Raw genomic sequence first — 20,267 nt, 5'->3', positions numbered from 1 at the left:
TGTGTCTTCCCTTGTATGCAAGTCTGAATGAGTGTGCCTCTGTATTTGTTTTGTACAAAAAGGTGGGAGTTCCTTTGTATTCTTTGCGGCCAAAGCCTGGAATAATCTTCCTGTTGACCTAAGGAAGTGCCCTTCAGAGACGGTGTTTCGAAAAAAACTGAATACGTGGTTATTTCGCCTGCCTTCGGATGGCTGGAAATAGGCCATAGGGAGTTGTCCTTTGGGGCGGTCTTGCCTGCAGGGTGGGAGGGTGGTTTGGGGTGCAGTTGCTTTGTTCTAACTGGTGTTTTAGCGCGGGGACACTCCGTTGGAGTAACCATGTGCTCTATAAGCTGTATATTAATAATAATAATAATATCACAATAGAATTCTCAAATATTGCTAAGGAATTTGTTGGACCTGAAGATGGCCTACTACCCTGCATAGGTAACACAACAAAGGCTGAAACATGTAGAACAGAACAGTGATGTAGAGGCCATCACTCTCCTCTAGAGAACCTTATTAGTGAGACCATCATTAAAATTGTCTTGTATGGTTACAACCAAGATAACTTTAGATGATCTATCCCTACATTATCCTGAGCTACCAAATTATGGTTGAGCTCACTCAAACGTACCAATGTACTGGGTGAGGAGTCTAATGATGAAGAATACCACAAGACAACTGTGGGTGAGGACTCCGGTACAACTTTAGTTGGTTGTTCTCGCAGGGTTATAGAAAAAGACAGTCATGCTTGCACAACTCCTGTATGAGAGTTACCATGCCTTGAGATTGCATATAGGTGTGTTCTCCTGTCCTGAGTGCCTGACTATATGTACATAGGTTACTCTGACTTTTTAATTTGGACCTGGTGTCATGTTAATGTAGCATATGTGCACAAGCCTCTATGTGTGAATCTCCGAAAACAGTGATATTCATTTTGGATCCCACTGGCGTGCCATGACACAAGATGGAGGATAAGGAAGCTTCCCCAGCCCGTAGAAATATACTGAACACATTCCTCTGGCTGGAGGATGGCGATCTAGACTCTACAGTGAGAAGGATAGAGACAGGACTACCTTTAGAAATTCCATGCATACTTTGCTATCAATAGGCTGATAATTAGTTCTTCCTGAGTGCTGCGATTTTGTGAACGGCAGGGTGAAGGGTTTGAGTGCAGTGTCTGTTATTCAAGCTGCAAAAGTTTCTGGGTCAGGCTTGCCAGTTTTTTTGACCCAAACTACTGCTTCAGAGAGGCTGATGACAGCCAGGTGAAGAAGCATCACATATGTGCTAATATTATAGATGCTTCATTGAGCAAAGAGAAGCATCACTTTATGCAAAGACTCTGTCTGGACAGCACACTGAATAGTACGCTTGAAAGTGAACCACCTCAAACTAGTTCGGAAGTTTGAGACAGTGAATACAGATCCACTGTTTGCAGATTGTGTATAAAAGTGAGATCAAAGCCACCCCAATTAGTGTCAGTGCTAGGTTATTTATGACTAGTGACCATGGTTGGTGTCTGACTGACAGCTAGCCTCCCTGGCCTGAGAAGACATCGTCTTAAATTTGCACTTTTTTCAGGATGAGCTGGAGATCTCCCGGGCGCCTAGAAGCTCACTTGTTTCAGCAGGAGGAGAGACTGTCCAGAGGGCGAAACCAGCACATTTCTGGTTGGTGGAACACCCAGAGAAGGCAGATGGTTGGTTTGTGAAGCCCAGATTAACCCGTGATGAAGAGGGTCTCTCAGTCGGTTGACAGTTCCTGGTAGGTACCGCTGCATCTGCCATGAGTACGGCATTTGCCTCAGGGCTTCCATTGCGGTAGAGAGAATCATTGCGGCCCAATAGGGATTACAGCAATTGTGGGGATCGCAGCTTCCCAGGCAGGAGCTGCAACTGCCATGAGTTTCACAGCAGCCCCACCAGGGCTACAACTGCAGTGAGGTGCATGCTGACTCATTTAGGCCTGCATTTGCCATGGGGTTCACCTCTGACGCCTTTGCCGGAGTGAGCCTCATCGACTCAGTCGGAACACAGAGAAGCACTCAGACCTACAAGTCGCATCAGATCCCTACAGGCGGCAGCATAAGGGAGGGACAAGGGTTATGCCCGGCTCCCTCCATGGCCTAAGAGTGACTACACCTGAGCACCACAAGTCTCTGCCTGCTGAGAAGTAAAACACATGATTTCACACTAGCTGAACGCAAAGGACTAGGAATTGAATTTCTATGTGCTACACTGCTGTGGGTAAAAACGTGAGCAAAGAAGTGAAATCACTGCACATTTGATTTGTGGTCCACCCACACCTGACCCTTATTTATGCATCGGCCATAATTACTGTGAGGCAAGTTTGTGTAATAGAATGTTGGTGGGAGATGATGTGGATAAGGGGTGTAGCACCACAAGAAAGTTGGGACCAAGATTCCTGTCCTGTATGCTGGATTGAAATGCATAGTATCAAGTAATATTTTGAGATTCAAAAGTGCATTCTTTTCAGAAAAAAACCCAAGAACCAAGCACAGGGCTGGACTCTGTCGGATGATTGCGGAGTTCGAGCTTGTGCCCCCACACTGGTTACATGAGAAGCAAGTGAATGCTTTTCCTCGCTAGCCTGAGAGTCAAGTGTGGAAGGGGTTTACAGAGCCATAGTAAAAGAACTCCATTACACCAGTGGGAAACAATCTCAATCTACACAGTCGGGGTTCGGTAGCCCCTCCCAGTCTGATCGGTGGCCCCACAAACGAGGTCTGGCATGTTTTTCAGATAATCTGAGAACATGTATGATGCTGGTAAGTCGTCACATATCGTGGATATACGTAGCACAATGGTGCTCACTCCTGTGTAATGTTCGAACAACAACAATGGTGGTTATTCTTAGCATGCCTATTACATTATTACTACTGCAGTTTGATGCCTCAACTTGCAAGTTTCAAGTATTCTTTTTGCATTCATCCGTCAGCATTGATTCATAAGCACAGACCCATTCATCCATCCACTCACTTACATAACCATTTATTATAGCATGCATCTATTCATGCATTAAGTACTCATGCACTTTCACCCACGTATTCATAGAAACAATCACCCGCCCCTCAATGCACTTTCATCCATGCATTCGTGCACTCACCTCTACACTCTTCCCTTTATTAAACAGTTGGAATGTTCATACTCATCCACGTACTCATTCCCAAAACCACACATACAACGCATCAACAAAGAAGCACCTTCACCTATGAAATAGTTGAATCTATTGGCTTTGCCAATGCTTCTTTAGATCATTTGTCACTAGAAGAGAAATTAATACATTAAAACACCGCCAACACGACTGTGCCACTTTAACATGTACTATGCATTCATTTCTCATGGGTAATGCAAGAAATAGTTCTGACAAATAAAATGGGTATTGGAACATATCTTGCACACACAACATGTGAATTTGGATCTATTATGTCACAGTGTTAATGCACTTTACTAGTGCATTATGGGCGTGGTTTGTAAGCAGGCAGAGCTTTGGCAATCCTCTGATGCAAGTTTTCTTTTTGCCTTATCCTCAAGCCTATCTTTGAAAATCTAGCCGAATCGTAAACATGCTTAGAAATGTATTTGCTGGAGCAATGGAGGAGTTCTTTGTTTAAAATGTAGAACTACCATACCTTCTTTTACAAGACTGCCAAAACTTCGTGTGATCTCATGTAGAACAGCTGCTCCAGTTGTTGGATCAATACCTCCAAAGACCCAGGAATCTCGATGACCGCCCAAAATGATGTATCTATCTGTAGAAATAAACATACACCTTTAATAATGAATCACATTTCTGGCCTTGTCTGAATAGGAATGAAAAACTGATAAACGATGCAAAGCACATTTAAACCTACTGTTATCCATGTACACAGTCTTACAATTCCGAAAAAAGAATACATGTTTCAGTGTCTAACATGGAAAGGAGAAACTCTTTCAGACTCAATACATGATTTTGGTTAACTAAAACATACTATTATTCCCACATAATTCCTATACATTAAATCACTTGAAATATAAAACTTTATAATTAACACATTTAGACATATTCAATAACTCTTTTAAAAGTGATAGGAGTTCGGTTATTTTTATCGAATACATTGCATTCAGTATGTTATAAATTTTATCTTTTAATAATTCTAACTCTATTTTCCTAATCGGAGGGCCGATTGCCATAGATATCATTTTTTCGATTTAAAACAATAAAATGTCATATACACAATTGTTCCACATAGCTTGAACTTTGTTAGTGAGCAAGCCCCCTCTCTCTACCAGTCAACTTCAAAAGAAGAAAATGCACCAATAATGTGATTAGTCACTTAAACTCATCAGTCGATCTATTATACACATATTAAAAACTTCGATCTACTCATAGCAACATTTACAGAGTGAGTTTCTCACTGGCAGACATCCAAACACCAACACAAGTCATGTTATACGAAGTCTGAATTGCAGCAAATGGCCTGGGCGGAACTGTAAGACTCCTCAAGTTAAATTTTAAGATTCTTCAAGTGGAATTTTAACATTCCCCAAGTTAAATTTTAAGTTTCTTCAGTTTGCTCCACAATATTTATCTACTAAGTCAAAAAGTTGATTTGAAGTCCACATAAGAACAAAACAATAAATAAGACTACCTCTGGTTGGGTGCTCTGATGGGCCCACTGCATCTTTGAGAAGTTGAATGAGACTCTCTGAAGCCTAGTTGCAACGTTGACAATTAAACAATATATTGACCCAGTTTAGCAAGAGGTTTTAATTCAACTTTTGAGCAAGCCCTACACACTGATAATAATAGTCTAGATTTGGCTGACTCAACCCGTCCCTTTCTTATGAATTGGCACCAACAATGCTCCCCTTCACTTTCAAGTACAATGGCAAAGGACAAGGCTGCTCTGCAACCCAGTCCCAGTATTGATGTCCACCATATTACATCTCTTTAATGGGTTCTTGGGACCAGCCGTGTGGCCTTGGCGTCTCCTGGGTCAGTTTATGAGATCCAGCAGATTTTGCAAGGACATTTCTTTCTGGTAGTAATTCAATCCTAGGTACATCATCATCAGGAAGCTCGGAGAACACTCAGGAGAGTGGTACTTGTCCTCTACTATGCGAGATATGAATACTGAATTAAATTGCGGGATAAGCCCAACACCACAATGTTCTTCATGTTGCTCTACTCTAAAGTCTTTTGCATCACATCTCTCCTTTCCTGAATGTCAGTAGTTTCTTTTGTTTATGCTAGTTTATTTTCTTGGGTCAATTTTCTCCCAGCTGTACATTTTCTGCCATCCCCATGCACGAATGGCTCGAATTGTAGCATGTACTACTCTGTGTTTGATGGGGGTTTCTCCATTGAATCCCCCTTTTATTAATCACATACCTTTTGCTTTTTTAATCAATCACAAGCGAGAAGAGCACGGATTGAAGCCAAGAGGTTATAATTCATAATTGACGGCATGCACCATATTCAAAACCAGTATTTTTACTGGCAGCAACTAAACAGTGCAAATTATACTTTTTTGTTTTTTTGTTTTTTGGGATGGATGATCAATGAAATAAAGTAAATAATAAACTCGATATTAGGCCTTACATAGTGCTTTGTTTGAAAGGCCTCTTGTAGAACTATTATATCAAATATATCCAGAAACACTTAATTGAATGTATAGCGTCAGCAAAGACTAACGCCCTAATGATGACTGGCCCATTAAATCTACATTATTATCCTGGTCTGGAATTATTGTTACCAGGGCATGGTGATTCCTGTGATGGGTAATTAATAGGGATTTTATGTTTTTGTTCATAACATGTGGGAACAGTATTTCCAGGACAGTTCCTGCATGCCTTCACCTGGAGTTTCCCATACAATCTCTTCTAAGAAAAACAAGTGTGTAAAATAAATTTCTGGCCAATCGTTATGATGATCTAAAGGCCTGGTTTATATGTGCATTATATCCTATGGCACTTGTAATAAGATGAACAGCATATCCGTCATGTTGAGAAAAAGTAATTGTGTATCTGTGCAATCGTTGTTGGCGCAGCACAAGTGATTCATAAAAAGCACCACTTGGAGAGTCCGACTCCAGCTGCCTGACTAATTTATTTTGAATGGTGCCTGACCCCAAGATGGCAGTCTTGTGAAGACGAGGAAGTATTTCTACCCCTTGTGGTAAATATTTAATTACCGTCTTAATTTCTATGCAGGTAAGTACTAAAAATAAAATAACTCAATCGGAAAGAAAGACGCAGAGTCCGTGGTGTTAGAGTTCTTAGGGGTTTTATTCCTTAAAAAGGAATGGTTCTTGAACCGGATATCATGTTCCTGACACCACTGGGGTTCAGGAAGGGATAGAGCATACTTTATTGACAAGACATAACTTTTATACTTAAATCATATAATAGATACCAATACAGTAGGCGTAACAGCTGAGAGAAACAAGATAAAAGCACACACGTGTTAGCAATACGTAATCAAAAGGCGTGAACTAGGCGTGAACATAGGGGTGTGTGCTAGAAACGTCACATGAAAGTGTCACAAGTAGGTGGGTACATAGCAGAATCTTGCAATGTCAGCAGAAATCTGAGGTCTGGATGCGCGCGCAGCTGCATGACGTGTGATTGACGTGGAGCTGGAGGGTGCAGGGGACTTGACATTTACACTAGCGGAAAGAGACAGAAGTCTGGCATGTCAGATCAACTCGTACCTATATCATATCTGATATCTGATGTTTGGGAACCATATTATCTAGAGGGAAAGGTCTCTTGGGCAGAGGCTATTCTATACTGACTGTGAGTGCGGGTATAAGCGTCTACGTGTCTGCATGAGATGCGAGGGGGCATGGGCCTACCATGGTAACAGGGGCTATGAATTACTTGCACGGAGACAGTGAGGCCGGGCCCTTTGCTCTGCAGCTGGAAGGATATTTACTTGAACTAGTAGGCAGGAATGTATTTCTGAGGAGCGGGGCAGATAATTCGAAGGTTGAATACAGTCTTGGCAGGCAGCAGGCTGAGCTAAGCGCCGTTAGCCGCGCAGGGAGTAAGGTAAAGGTCACGGGTACAGAGGCAGGCCCAGGCTGAGGCATTTAGAATCAGAAGGCAGGAAAAGGCTTGATGGCAGAATTCAGGGCCTACTTCGCCAGAGCTGAAAAACGTGTAAAGTACACTACATAAAGACGTTGGCAAGGCATACTTAGGAACGGAATATTCAACCCATTCAGGGTGGATCTGAAAGAGGACATGTTAACGTTGGACGCAAATGTATTTGCGTCTTCATAGCTGGCACAAGAGGGAAGTTACGTGCACTTTTAAGCTTGTACATGGAGACGGTGGGGTACACGTTAGGGAACATTTCTTGGCCATAAAATTTATATTTCCTCATTCCCTCCTTGTTCCCTACGGACCCTTCATGATATATCAATCCTCATGAACCGCTCAGTCTGTTCATGTAACATCATTTGCTCTTCTTTCTTCTTTTCGCGTTTTGAGTGGAAACTGGAATGTGGAATACATGATGTGGCGCACAGACCACAAATCGCTGGCCCACACTGTAGGCAAAGGCAGCAACTGAATACTATGAGAAGGGCAATGCCTAGGAAGGATAGGATCTTCCATCCCCAAGCGGTCAACGTTGTCCAGAACCAACCGGACCAAGTCCAGGTGCCTGGATTCTGATGTATCAAACTTGCAATTTTATGAAGACGTGTGATAGCTTTATATACTGTTGGCGCGTTTTCTGGAATGAAAACACAGCAACTCGACCCGATGACCTTACAGGCTCCGCCCCTATCTGCTAGGATGACGTCAATAACAAGACGATTTTGAAGAACAACAACCCGCATGGCAGATTGCTCCTCTGTTAAGTTGCCTAGAGCGGAGGTAGTTTCATTCACTACTGCTTCGAGGGTTCTAGTTAATTTTTGTATCAGCTTACTATTAAAAACAGTACCTAAGTAGGGGAAGAAACCTTTATTGAAATCTGTGTATTGCTCCCATGCCGTTTCAGTATAGTCGACAATCGGGAGATCTCTTCGGAGTCTAGTAGTTACTAGATTTGTATTTCTGTGATAATCAGGAGGGGCTAGGAAAACAGGTGGCAGAAGGAATGCAATGTAACAGGTACCATCCCAATCTGGAGGTAAACGTATGTATGCGGTATGGCCACAAACAAAGTAGGAATGGCGAGTAGCTCTAAATGTAGACCTGCCTTGATCACTGAATTCGACCACAGTAGTGCATTTACTATGACCTAAGTGTACTGAACCCTTCTTTCTAACACATAAGTCACCCGTGATTGGTAATACTGACATAGCAGGGAGAACTGGTGCAGCTTCGGATTCAACAGTAAGAATCATGAGGGTAATTGTATAATTACCTAATCCATATACTTCATTTTCTAGATCAGTTCCTGTCCTAGTGGGAAGTCCCTTCTTGTCAGGATAACAGGCGTTAAGCAGAACTAAGTTCAGGTTTCCCCAAACCCAATTCCCTTCGAAAACAGCAATATTAGAATCTAAAGAATTAATTAATCTAAACCATGCTCCGCATGAGCCATTGTGAGTGAACGGGTATGGAAAGAGAGGCAGAACCCCCTTGTACTTCTGATAGGGAGGGAGTCGGCCACATATCCAGCAGTTTGTAGCATTATTAGTCTGATGGGAGTGATGTAACATACTAATGAATGTGTTGTTGCGCAGCGCAAGTCTGTAAGATAGCTCATGTGGGGGTAATTCACTAAAAGAATGTTCGGCAGTGACATTGTAAGCAGATTGGGTATGCTTGAAGATAGGGTAATATATATGCAGCAATATACTGGCAGCAATAATCAAAAGACTTAGAAAAAACATAACGAATAATGTCACTATACAGTGACTACGAAGTGATTTACAATATGCACGTTTCTTGAGTTGTCTCTCTCTCTCTCTATCTCGGTCTAGGGGATACATGTCAGAAACTAATTTAACCGATTCACCTAGGGGAGGACTTAAACAATTAAACTGTCTGACTTGCTAGACCGCAATTTTAATTTATACTCCTCTTGCGGAGTTTTCTCTCTCTTGGGAACTTTAAAGTCACTAGAATCGGAACAGTCCTTTGAGGGGGTGGAAGAGTCAGTTTCTGGCAACAGTTCATTACATTTTTTAATGTGACTCGTATGGATCAACCCCTTTCGGCCCTCAACTTTAATAGCAGTCCTCGTGGTCAGAAGGACGAGCTTCGGCTCCTGCCAGCGGGGCTCCAGCGGACTCCTCCTGTCGAAATTTCGGATTAAGACTGTATCACCAGGACGGACATCGTGTGGCTTCACATCAGTGTTGTCGGGAAAAGCTGCGGCAACCTGTGAACGACATGATTGGAGTGCAGACATCAAGGAGGCAAGGTAATCTGTCAGCATATTACAGTCAACATCGGTTATTTTCTTAGGCATGGGCGTCCCCCACATATTTGGTGGTCGGCCAAAGACCACCTCATACGGGGATAGTCCTGATCTCGAATGGGGGACCATTCGCATATAGAACAGTGCAACTGGCAGGGCGACTATCCAGTCGACCCCTTTCTCTTTACATATTTTAGCAAGACGTGTTTTCAATGTCTGATTGTGTCTTTCTACAAGGCCAGCTGCCTCGGGATGTCGGACGCAATGGAATTTCCACTGATATCCTAGCAGAAGTGAAACCTGCTTCATGAGCTCGGATGAGAATGGCTGTCCGTTATCTGAGTACACGATACGAGGCAAGCCGTACCGTGGGAAGAATTCACAGACCAGCTGCTTGGCAGTGGTCGGGGCAGTGTAATCTGGGACTGGATATGCTTCGGTCCAACGGGAAAGTGCACAAACTACTACGAGGACGTACTTGAATCCTCGACAACGGTCCATCTGGATATAATCCATCTGGAGGACTTCAAAAGGGTGATCGGGAGGATGAAATCCACCTTGCTCTACAGGGACGCTTTTACCTGGATTGAACTGACAACAGATCATGCAAGTACGCACTTTCTGTTTTGCTGCTGCTCGTAAATGTTTGTTGTACCAGAGATTCTGTAAACTGTCTAACATAGCTTTTTCTCCTAGGTGTGCTGGACTATGTGCTGTATTTATTATGACTTGAACCATAGAGTCGGGGAGAAACCATGTAGATTTTCCCTTCGTCATCCATCCCTGATCTGTCTGGATCCCTCCTAGTTCAATCCATTTCTTGATTTCGTCTGGAGTAGCATGTGTCTGAATATCGATTACATCTAGTGTGGGATCCCTAACTGTCATACAATGTGTCGGCACTATGATCTTTGTTACATCAGTTGTCTGAGTATGAGTCAATGCTGTATGTTTTGCTGTTTGGTCTGCCAGGTCGTTACCCTGGGAAATAGAGTCTGTAACTTTAGTATGTGCTTTACACTTCATGATGGAAATGCCTGAAGGCAGATGTATTGCTTCTAACAGTGTTTGAATAAGGGGACCGTGTTGGATCTTGGCACCGTGAGAGGTCAAGAAACCTCGTTCTTGCCATAACACTCCGAAGTCGTGTACGACTCCGAAGGCATAACGTGAATCTGTGTATATGTTAACATTTCGGTTCTTGGCTAGTATACAGGCTCGGGTCAGAGCGATAAGCTCTGCTGCTTGTGCGGACAGTGTATCAATACGATGTGTTTCTTTGACTTCAGTTTCAGTGGTCACTGCATAGGCGGCTACTAATTCTCCTGTGTTTGTTCTCATACATGAACCATCCACGTAAAGTGTCAGGTCCGGATTTGTCAATGGAACGTCTGTTAAGTCTCGTCAGGGCTTTGTTACTGCATTTATGATCTCTATACAATCATGCTGGGCTGAATCTGTCGTAATCGAAGGTAACAATGTTGCAGGATTTAGAATGTTACAGCGTCTGATTTCTATGTGTGGCTGGAATAGCGTCAATTCATAACCTGTCAGTCGTGCTATAGTCAAGTGTTGAGTCTGGGTTCGGTTTAGAAGGACCTCTACAGAATGTGGAACTTGTACTGTCAATGGGTGTCCTAATACAATTGAGTCGCTCTGTCTGATTGCTAGGGCTGTTGCTGCAACTGATTTTAAGCACGCAGGGAGTGCCTGGGCTACTGAATCCAATGTACTTGAAAAATAAGCACAAGGCTTATGTGAACCTGCTTGATCTTGAGTGAGGACAGACAACGCTGTACCATCACGTTCTGTAACAAAAAGTGTAAAAGGTTTGCTGTAACATGGTGTCGCTAAAACTGGTGCTTGACATAAAGCTTTCTTTAATTCCTCAAAGGCCTGTGTATGTTCCTGTGTCCAAGGGAGGGCAGTCGAAGTCGCTGCCTCCTGTGTTGTCAACTGAATGAGTGGTTTAGCTAGAAATGCATATTGAGGAATCCATTGTCTGCAGTACGAGGTGAGGCCTATAAAGGCCCGCACTTCCTTTTGTGTCTGGGGTTGTGGCATGTTTACAATTAACTGGATGCGATCAGGAGTGAGCTGTCTCCCCACTTTGGACAGCAAGTGACCCAAGTACACAACTTGCTGAACACAGAATTGTAGCTTCGAAGGAGACACCTTGTGTCCCTTGTCGGCCAGAAAATGTAAAACTGTTAGTGATGCTTGTTCACATTCGGGTTCACTTCGTGCGGTGATCAGCAGATCATCGACGTACTGTAGTAAGGCAGTGTTAACTGGCATTTGGATACAATCAAGTTGTCTTTTCAGTGCTTGGCTATAGATGCTGGGGCTTTCTGTGAATCCTTGAGGTGCGCGTGAAAATTTGAAACTTCGTCCATTTAAACTGAATCCGAAGAGATATTGGCTCTCTGGATCAATGGGTACACTGAAGAAGGCGTTCTTGAGGTCAATTACAGTAAAGAACGTCGCTTCTGAATCAATAGCAGTCAATAAGGATGAGATGTCGGGAACCACAGGATACTGTGGAACAATGCATTTATTCAGTTCTCGTAAATCAATCACCAGCCGATATACTGGCGGTGCATTGGGATCAGTACGTTTAAGAATCGGAATGATAGGAGAATTACAGATATTGGAGTCGGTTTCTACGACCACTCCTTGGGCAATGAGCTCTTCAATGATTTCCAGTAAAGCCACTACAGCATCGGGTGGTAACTTGTATTGTCTGATTCGTGGTAAAACAACTCCTGGTTTGAGTGTAACACGGTATGGTGTAATGTGCATACAACCTACATCGGTTGGGCCTTGTGCCCACAGGTGTTTCGGTACATTTTTCAATCTGACATCAAACTCTCGTAATACATAGTGACCCTTAAAATCACGCAGAAAAAGTCTAACTCCTTCCGGAGAACAACATATCACAGCTCCTAGAGCCTTCAACGTTTTGATACCTAACAAGTTTTCTGGACATGATTTCGTTAGTAACAAGTCTGTAACACGTGATAATGGACCTACTGCTAGGGGGACCGGTTTCGATACTTCATTTACAATAGGCTGTCCTGAAAAACCAAGGGAAACATTTTGTGAGCCTGAGAGGGGTGCCCCTGGGACTTCATCATGGCTGATCGTTGTGCGGCTTGCCCCTGTGTCAATTAAAAACTTTCTGTCTTTTCCCAATACTTGACTGTGTACATAAGGACCCTCTTGATCTACAGGAATCTCAATAAGAGGCAAGCCAACCTCCCTCTCTAGGCCGTTTCATGTGTATCGCTGATAATCGGGATAATCAGATTGGGCATACTGGTTCATCTGTCGTGACACTTGCTGCGTAGCGGCAATAGGCTGTGGCGGTGGTTGTGATACCGCTGCGGTCTGTGCTATATGTGGTGGAGCATGCATAGGCTGTGAATTCTGTGAAGTCTGTGGCTGAACCTGGTCTTGTCTAGGTGGATGCGGTCTTTCTTTAGTTTTACCTGTTGCTATATTGTGTTTCAGGACTGAACATTCATGTACGTAGTGACCTGGCTGTTTGCAATAGTTACATGTCCCTTTAACGGGAGCTGCTGAATTACCTGTCTGGGTCGTACCCTTCCTCTGACCGTCGGCTGGAACCGACTGTGCCACTAACATTTTCATTTTCGTGTCTTTCATACGTCTCTGTTCGTGATCCTGTTCTTCTCTAATTCTGTTCTGGTGGTATTGTAACATTTGTAACATCTGAGATGGCGTATTTGCTTGCCATGTACTTTCAACTTTATATACACGGTTCTTAACTTGTGTCAGGGAATTCTCGACTAATTTCGTTACAAAAAGATGTGGGTACGACTCGCTACCTGGTTTTAGGCCACTATTAATAATGAAACATTTCTCGAATCTTGAATAGAAGTCACTAGTATCTTCATCGTGTTTCTGTTTACAGGCTGAGATTGCGTCCCAGTCTTCCTTTTTAGTTGTCAATAATCTTGGCAAAACCTGTACTATTAAACCTGGTAATGCTTTAGCTTTGTCCCCAAGGCCTAGCCCTGGGGTACGGCCTTTTTCCTCGTCTTCTATTTCAGTCCAGATAATCTTTTTATCTCCCACCTCCCATTCTTTTTCCTTGAGTTTCTCGTAAATGCCGGTGGGCAGCAGTACTTTTAACAATTTCATAATATCTGTATACGTGTAATCTCCCATGAGTAACATGTCTTTAAGTTCTCGGTGAAAACCTGCAGGGTCTTTATCATGACAGGGTACTAGTTTCTTCATTTCTAACAATTCCAACTTTGTTAAGGGTGTGTACCCAAACACACGTTCCAAGGCATGATTGGCATTCATAATTGGATGTACTTCTCGTAAAGGATTCTGCCTGTCAAAATGACACATTTTTCTTTCTGGGGGCGGAGCCGAAACATATTGTGGGCCTAAGAAAGCGTTATATTTGCGTCGTTGTTCTAGAATTATTTGAATTAATCTGGTACTTAGGCCTCTCCATCTATTCATAAGTAGCGCTTCTAATGTATCCGGTAAGGGACCTGGATCAGAATGTTGTTGTCTGTATAACGTGATGAGATGCTGAATCATGTATACACCAGCTAATTTCTGCTCATCTGGGGAAAGGTTCAGAAATGTCTGTGCTACTGTATCATCATTGTATGTGCTAGGATTGTCAGCGCATAGGACTGCTGACCGGGCTAGTTCTTGTTCATCCATAGAATTGAGTACATGGTACCCCATTTGTTCTTGAAGAATTTTATCGGTACCTTGAAACAGATATTCGGGAGAACTTGGTTTTGATATGCCGGAGAGAAAAACTCTCTTGCTTTCTGGACGAATGCCTTTCCTAAGATAATTTCCCTTACCTACATATGCTATCATTTCTTTAGCCGTGTCATGTTCTTCAGGTCCGTCCTCCTCGGAGGAGTCATTCCTGTCACTTTCTTTTTCTTTTTCTTGTTCTTTTTCGTGTATTTCTATTACTGCTTTTCTGATTTTCTTGTACATACTTGCTATACAATTCAGTTTGTCATGTTTTCCCTCGGCTATATTTTGACCCCACTTGTTTAGTGCTTCCATCTCTTCCTGGTCTACTCCAGGCCTGTCTCGTTCTCTTATTAAGCAATTTATGAAGAAACGTAATATACAACCTTGGGTGTCAGCTTTCTGGTGAGCCAGGGCCTCTGTAATACTTTCAGGATCTTCCCCAGTCTGGACAAAATGATATATTCTATCTAGGTGTTCAGTCATTCTTGGAAATAACACTAGGTAATCTGCAACTTTTCGTAAGCGTAGTGATGCTAACAACATTCTATCGTCTTTACCGGGTACTGGATCATATCTGCAAAATGGAAGGGGTTCTTTAAGCATGTCGAGACGGGGTGATTGGGGTGTACGTTGCTTCAACATGTCCCTAAGGTTTAATCTGTGTGTTGCTGGCGGGGTCTGGAGACCTCCTGTCGCACCTCCTGTAGCGGATGCTTGAAAATTGTATGTCTGTGGAGTCGGTATCTGTACCTGAACTTGTCTCTTACTAGGATCAGGCGTAAACGGATTTAGTGTGTCAATCTTAGATGTGGGAAGTGGTGGAGGAGGAGGAGCAGGCGGAGCAGGCTGTCGAACGGGTGAACCTTGTTGCCGTAATGGCTGGATATTGTCTTGGAGCAGATTGCCACCTCCGTCACCGTCAGTAGGCGGTACGTGGGCACGTGGATTGGTGTAAGCGGGAGCTACATCGTCTAGATAGGAAGCAAGGAATATATCTTTAGTGGTCCTGTGACTTACTTTAGTCGGAACCAATGGCGGCGGCAGATCTTTCGGTATTTCTGAAGTGGCTTCAGGCAAACCCTCCGCCACTAAGTACATGCCATTTACAAGATTGTTTCGCATGCGGTCTACTTGTTCTGCTTTTACTCGGATCCCTTCATTAACTAATTCGTTTTCTCGGACTCTATCCGACTCTTCTCTATGTCTGTCTTCTTTTCGGAGTGCTTTTTCGGCACGTTTATGTGACTCTTTACGCCAAAATTCTATGGCGTCTTTCTGAGATTGTCTGGCTTTCTTTTTCCATAATGCTTCTTCTACCTTCATGATGCACTCGTCATCCCATGTTCCTGTAACGGGCCATCTGTGTCTCTCGTCTAGGTGCTTGGTATAATCGGCCCATAAATCTAGGTACAGTATGGCATCTAAGCCATGCTTATGATACATAAAATTTCCAGGAGTGTCCCTAGGGGGGATAGGAATTTCTTCCTCTAGTATCCCTTTCCTAGTTCCTATCTGTCTTAATTTATTGAAAAACGGCATCTTGTTACTTAGTACTGGATACTCGATACTTGTTACTTACTCTGAACACAGCTAGTTACACAAAAACACAATAATGTACATCAAACAATCACTCATACCACGACATTAATCACATGAAAAACATATTAAACACCTATGACTACCCTTGATACTGGATGTACTGCTAAACAGCACAGATACACTGTTGGAGAACAGTGCAAGAACTTGAATACTTGATATACTGCTAAACAGTACAGATACACTGTCTAAAACAGTGCAGACCGTGTTTGTGTACCCAAACCCGTCTTTACCGGATACATAGTAATGCACCCGTCTAGATGCGTCCCCAGCAATGGTACTCACCGGGAAGCACGGAACAGAAGGCCTCGGAAAACTCGACTGGACTGGACCGGACTGGACTCGACTCGGCTCGATACGTGAAAACTTCGGAACTGGTGGGTCTCTTGACACCTCGGACCTTGCTTCTCTCGGCTAGGCTCTGGTCGGGATCCTCCGCACTCCTCACCGCCTCGTCTGGGTGCTGATCGCAGTCTCCGTCACCTCCGTAGGCCTGAGGGAGATACAGGAAATCCTGCGGGTACGCGTAATTGTCCGTCTTGACTTATGGCAGGGGGCAAAGGTTGCAACGCACCAACCGGCGCGTGAGGTGGGGGAGGGGTCCCTATTCGGGCGCCAAAATAATGTGGTAAATATTTAATTACCGTCTAAAATTCTATGCAGGTAAGTACTAAAAATAAAATAACTCAATCGGAAAGAAAGACGCAGAGTCCGTGGTGTTAGAGTTCTTAGGGGTTTTATTCCATAAAAAGGAATGGTTCTTGAACCGGATATCATGTTCCTGACGCCACTGGGGTTCAGGAAGGGATAGAGCATACTTTATTGACAAGACATAACTTTTATACTTAAATCATATAATAGATACCAATACAGTAGGCGTAACAGCTGAGAGAAACAAGATAAAAGCACACACGTGTTAGCAATACGTAATCAAAAGGCGTGAACTAGGCGTGAACATAGGGGTGTGTGCTAGAAACGTCACATGAAAGTGTCACAAGTAGGTGGGTACATAGCAGAATCTTGCAATGTCAGCAGAAATCTGAGGTCTGGATGCGCGCGCAGCTGCATGACGTGTGATTGACGTGGAGCTGGTGGGTGCAGGGGACTTGACATTTACACTAGCGGAAAGAGACAGAAGTCTGGCATGTCAGATCAACTCGTACCTATATCATATCTGATATCTGATGTTTGGGAACCATATTATCTAGAGGGAAAGGTCTCTTGGGCAGAGGCTATTCTATACTGACTGTGAGTGCGGGTATAAGCGTCTACGTGTCTGCATGAGATGCGAGGGGGCATGGGCCTACCATGGTAACAGGGGCTATGAATTACTTGCACGGAGACAGTGAGGCCGGGCCCTTTGCTCTGCAGCTGGAAGGATGTTTACTTGAACTAGTAGGCAGGAATGTATTTCTGAGGAGCGGGGCAGATAATTCGAAGGTTGAATACAGTCTTGGCAGGCAGCAGGCTGAGCTAAGCACCGTTAGCCGTGCAGGGAGTAAGGTAAAGGTCACGGGTACAGAGGCAGGCCCAGGCTGAGGCATTTAGAATCAGAAGGCAGGAAAAGGCTTGATGGCAGAATTCAGGGCCTACTTCGCCAGAGCTGAAAAACGTGTAAAGTACACTACATAAAGACGTTGGCAAGGCATACTTAGGAACGGAATATTCAACCCATTCAGGGTGGATCTGAAAGAGGACATGTTAACGTTGGACGCAAATGTATTTGCGTCTTCATAGCTGGCACAGGAGGGAAGTTACATGCACTTTTAAGCTTGTACATGGAGACGGTGGGGTACACGTTAGGGAACATTTCTTGGCCATAAAATTTATATTTCCTCACCCTGGTGACCCCGAGTGCTGCAGGTCTGGCGAGTGCACATGTGTATTGTGACAATTTGGAATTTGGAATTTGGAGTGGTATTTGTAAAGCGCAAGCGGTCGCTCCGGAAGGAGCATCATGGCGCTAAAGGTCCTGATTCCAGTCATAGAGGGGAGTGGGGGAGGCTAAATGGCGGCTTTGGACCAGTCGTCAGGGAGCGTGAAGATCCAGGTTTTGAGCAGCTTCCGGAATGGTTTCTCAGATGTTTGAAGCCTGAGGTGCCTTGGCATACTGTTCCAGGCTTTTATGGATAGGTTGCTTAAAGTTTTTCCGCCTTTGGATTTTAGATTGAATTTAGACAAGGTCATGAGGTTGTCTTGAGCAGATCTTAGGGATCGGCACGGAGTGTAATGGGGGAAACGTTTGGTTAGGTAGGAAGGGCCGGTTTTGTTGAAGGCTCGAAAAGCTACAATGAGAATTTTAAAGAGAATTCTCTTGTGTAGGGGGAGCCAGTGCAGGGACTTAAGGGCTGCGGAGATGGAGGATTTTCGTGGAAGTTTCAGGACAAGCCGGGCGGCAGTGTGCAAGACACTTTGCAATTTGGCAAGGGTCGATTTTTTGGTCCCTGCCATGAGTCCGTTGCAGTAATCGACTCGGGACAGAATGAGGGCTACCGCTACCGTTTTTCTCGCTTCGAGCGGGAGGAAGTCAAAGAATTTCCTTAATGACTTTATTATGCCGAAGCATTTACCTGCCGTGTTCGAAGCGTGGAGATCGAAGGATAGCTCGGAGTCGAAGAGGACACCGAGGTTCCTAGCTGATGAGACAGTTTGAGGAGGGGCGGTAGAGTTGTCCGGCCACCACAGGGCAGGGCAGAAGGATGCATTTTTTCCGATAGGAAGAATCTCGGTTTTGTTCGAGTTGCAGCGCAAGTGATTGGTGTCCATCCATTGGAAGACTGCTGTAAGGCAGTGTTTTAGGTTGAGCTCAGCCGTGTTGGTATTTTCATCAAGAGGGATGATCAGCTGAGTATCGTCGGCATAAGAAGTGACAGTTATGCCGAACGATTCAATGAGGGTAAGGAGAGGGATAAGGTAGATATTAAAGAGGAGGGGACTCAGGATGGAACCTTGGGGGACGCCGCAGAACACCTTTTTCACCTTGGATTGGTAGGGGCCAAGTGAGACGGTCTGGAACCTGTCACTGAGGAAAGAGCTGATCCAAGATAGGGCAGAGTTGGAAATGCCCATATCTGAGAGTCTCTTGATCAGGATGGAATGGGAGATAGTGTCGAAAGCTGCCGTGAGGTCAAGAAGGATCAGGATAGCCTTCTTCCTTTGATCTTGAAGGGTTTTGATTGTGTCGGTCAGCTCGATCAGGGCCGTCTCAGTGGAATGTTTCGGCCGGAAACCGGATTGTTGGGGGTGAAGTAAATTATTTGAGTCCAGAAAGGTCTTGAGCTCCTTATGGACTAACTGTTCCGTTATTTTACCTAGTGCAGGTAGGAGGGTGATTGGACGGAGGTTGGTCAGGTCGGAGGGGGGTTTGTTCGACTTTTTCAAGAGCGGCTTGACCACCCCTTGTTTCCAGGAGCGTGGTACTGAACCGGATGAGAGAGATTGATTGATTATAGTGTTGATGGAGGGGTTGATTTCGTCGATGATAAGGTGGAGAATCCTAGGTGGACAGGGGTCAGAGGGAGAGCCAGATTTGCAAGCAAGGATCGCGTCTCTGGTCTGGGACAAGGTAACCGGAGTAAAGCTTTTGAAACTATTTGTAGGCTGGTTAACATGGTCCAGGTCCCGTAGTAAAGGAGCTGGGGGTGGGGGAGGGAAATTTTTGTGGATGAGAGTGATTTTGTCATCAAAATAGTCCGAAATTTTGTCACAGAATTCTTGGGAAGGGGGGATTTCCGGTTGAAGTGCTTTGGGATTGGTAAAGGATTTAACTATAGAAAAAAGGGTTTTTTGCTTTTGGCTAGCGTTGTTAATAGCGTTAACGTAGTAGATTTTTTTTGCTGTTTTGATGGATGCAAGGTAGGTTTTCCTCTGTAGGATGTAGTTCCTGCGATCGCTATTGTCGTAGGTACTACGCCATCTCCTCTCAGCTTTTCTGCAGAGAAGGTGGGCGGCGGTTAGGTCCGGCGTGTACCAAGGGGCCATAAGTTTGACTGTTTTCGTGGCCTTGTCCCGTTTGTGGGGAGGGCAGCGAGTCGAAAATTCATGCGCGAGCCAGTTGTTGAGATTTATAGCGTCTCTGTCTATATCGCCCGAGGGAAAGGGGGCATTGGAAGGGAAAAAGGGGTGGAGAGTGAGGTTTTTCTGGACAGTATTCCAGTTGATGGAACGGGCGGGCTGGCGTAAACGTTTTTTGCAGGTAAGGATGACGTCGCTAGAAATATGAAAGGGGATTAGACAATGGTCAGTCCAGATTTGAGGTATAGGGGATAGGGAGGAGAGGGACGGGAGGTTAGAACAGATACCGTCCAAGGTGTGACCTAGGGAGTGTGTGGGAAGTTTGACGCGTTGTTGAAGGTTAAAGACGTCCAGTGACTGTAGAAAATTTCTGGAGTGCGGGTCTGCTATGGATTTAAGATGTATATTGAAGTCTCCAAGGAGGGTAAAGTGTGGATAGCGAAGGAGGAAACTACCAAGAGCGTCGTCTAGCGAGTCAAGGAATTTGGTGGCATTTCCAGGTGGACGATAGATGAGGCCACCGG

At 44.3% G+C, this 20,267-nt stretch overlaps 1 protein-coding gene across 1 annotated transcript in view; it reads right to left on the bottom strand.

Annotated features, from left to right (window-relative positions):
- The window catches only part of LOC147696877 (N-acetylated-alpha-linked acidic dipeptidase 2-like), a 699,908-nt gene that overhangs the window by 156,740 nt on the left and 522,901 nt on the right, over positions 1-20,267 (bottom strand). Inside the window, exon 12 of the mRNA XM_086933985.1 lies at positions 3,638-3,757. Within this exon, the coding sequence (XP_086790111.1) occupies positions 3,638-3,757 (120 nt within the window). The remainder of the gene's footprint in view (positions 1-3,637; positions 3,758-20,267) is intronic.

Source organism: Lissotriton vulgaris, chromosome 8 (genome assembly GCF_964263255.1).
Source record: "Lissotriton vulgaris chromosome 8, aLisVul1.2, whole genome shotgun sequence".
NCBI classification, from domain to species: domain Eukaryota; kingdom Metazoa; phylum Chordata; class Amphibia; order Caudata; family Salamandridae; genus Lissotriton; species Lissotriton vulgaris.
Note: the sequence above shows the minus strand (reverse complement) of the source record. Positions and strands in the feature narration are given on the sequence as shown.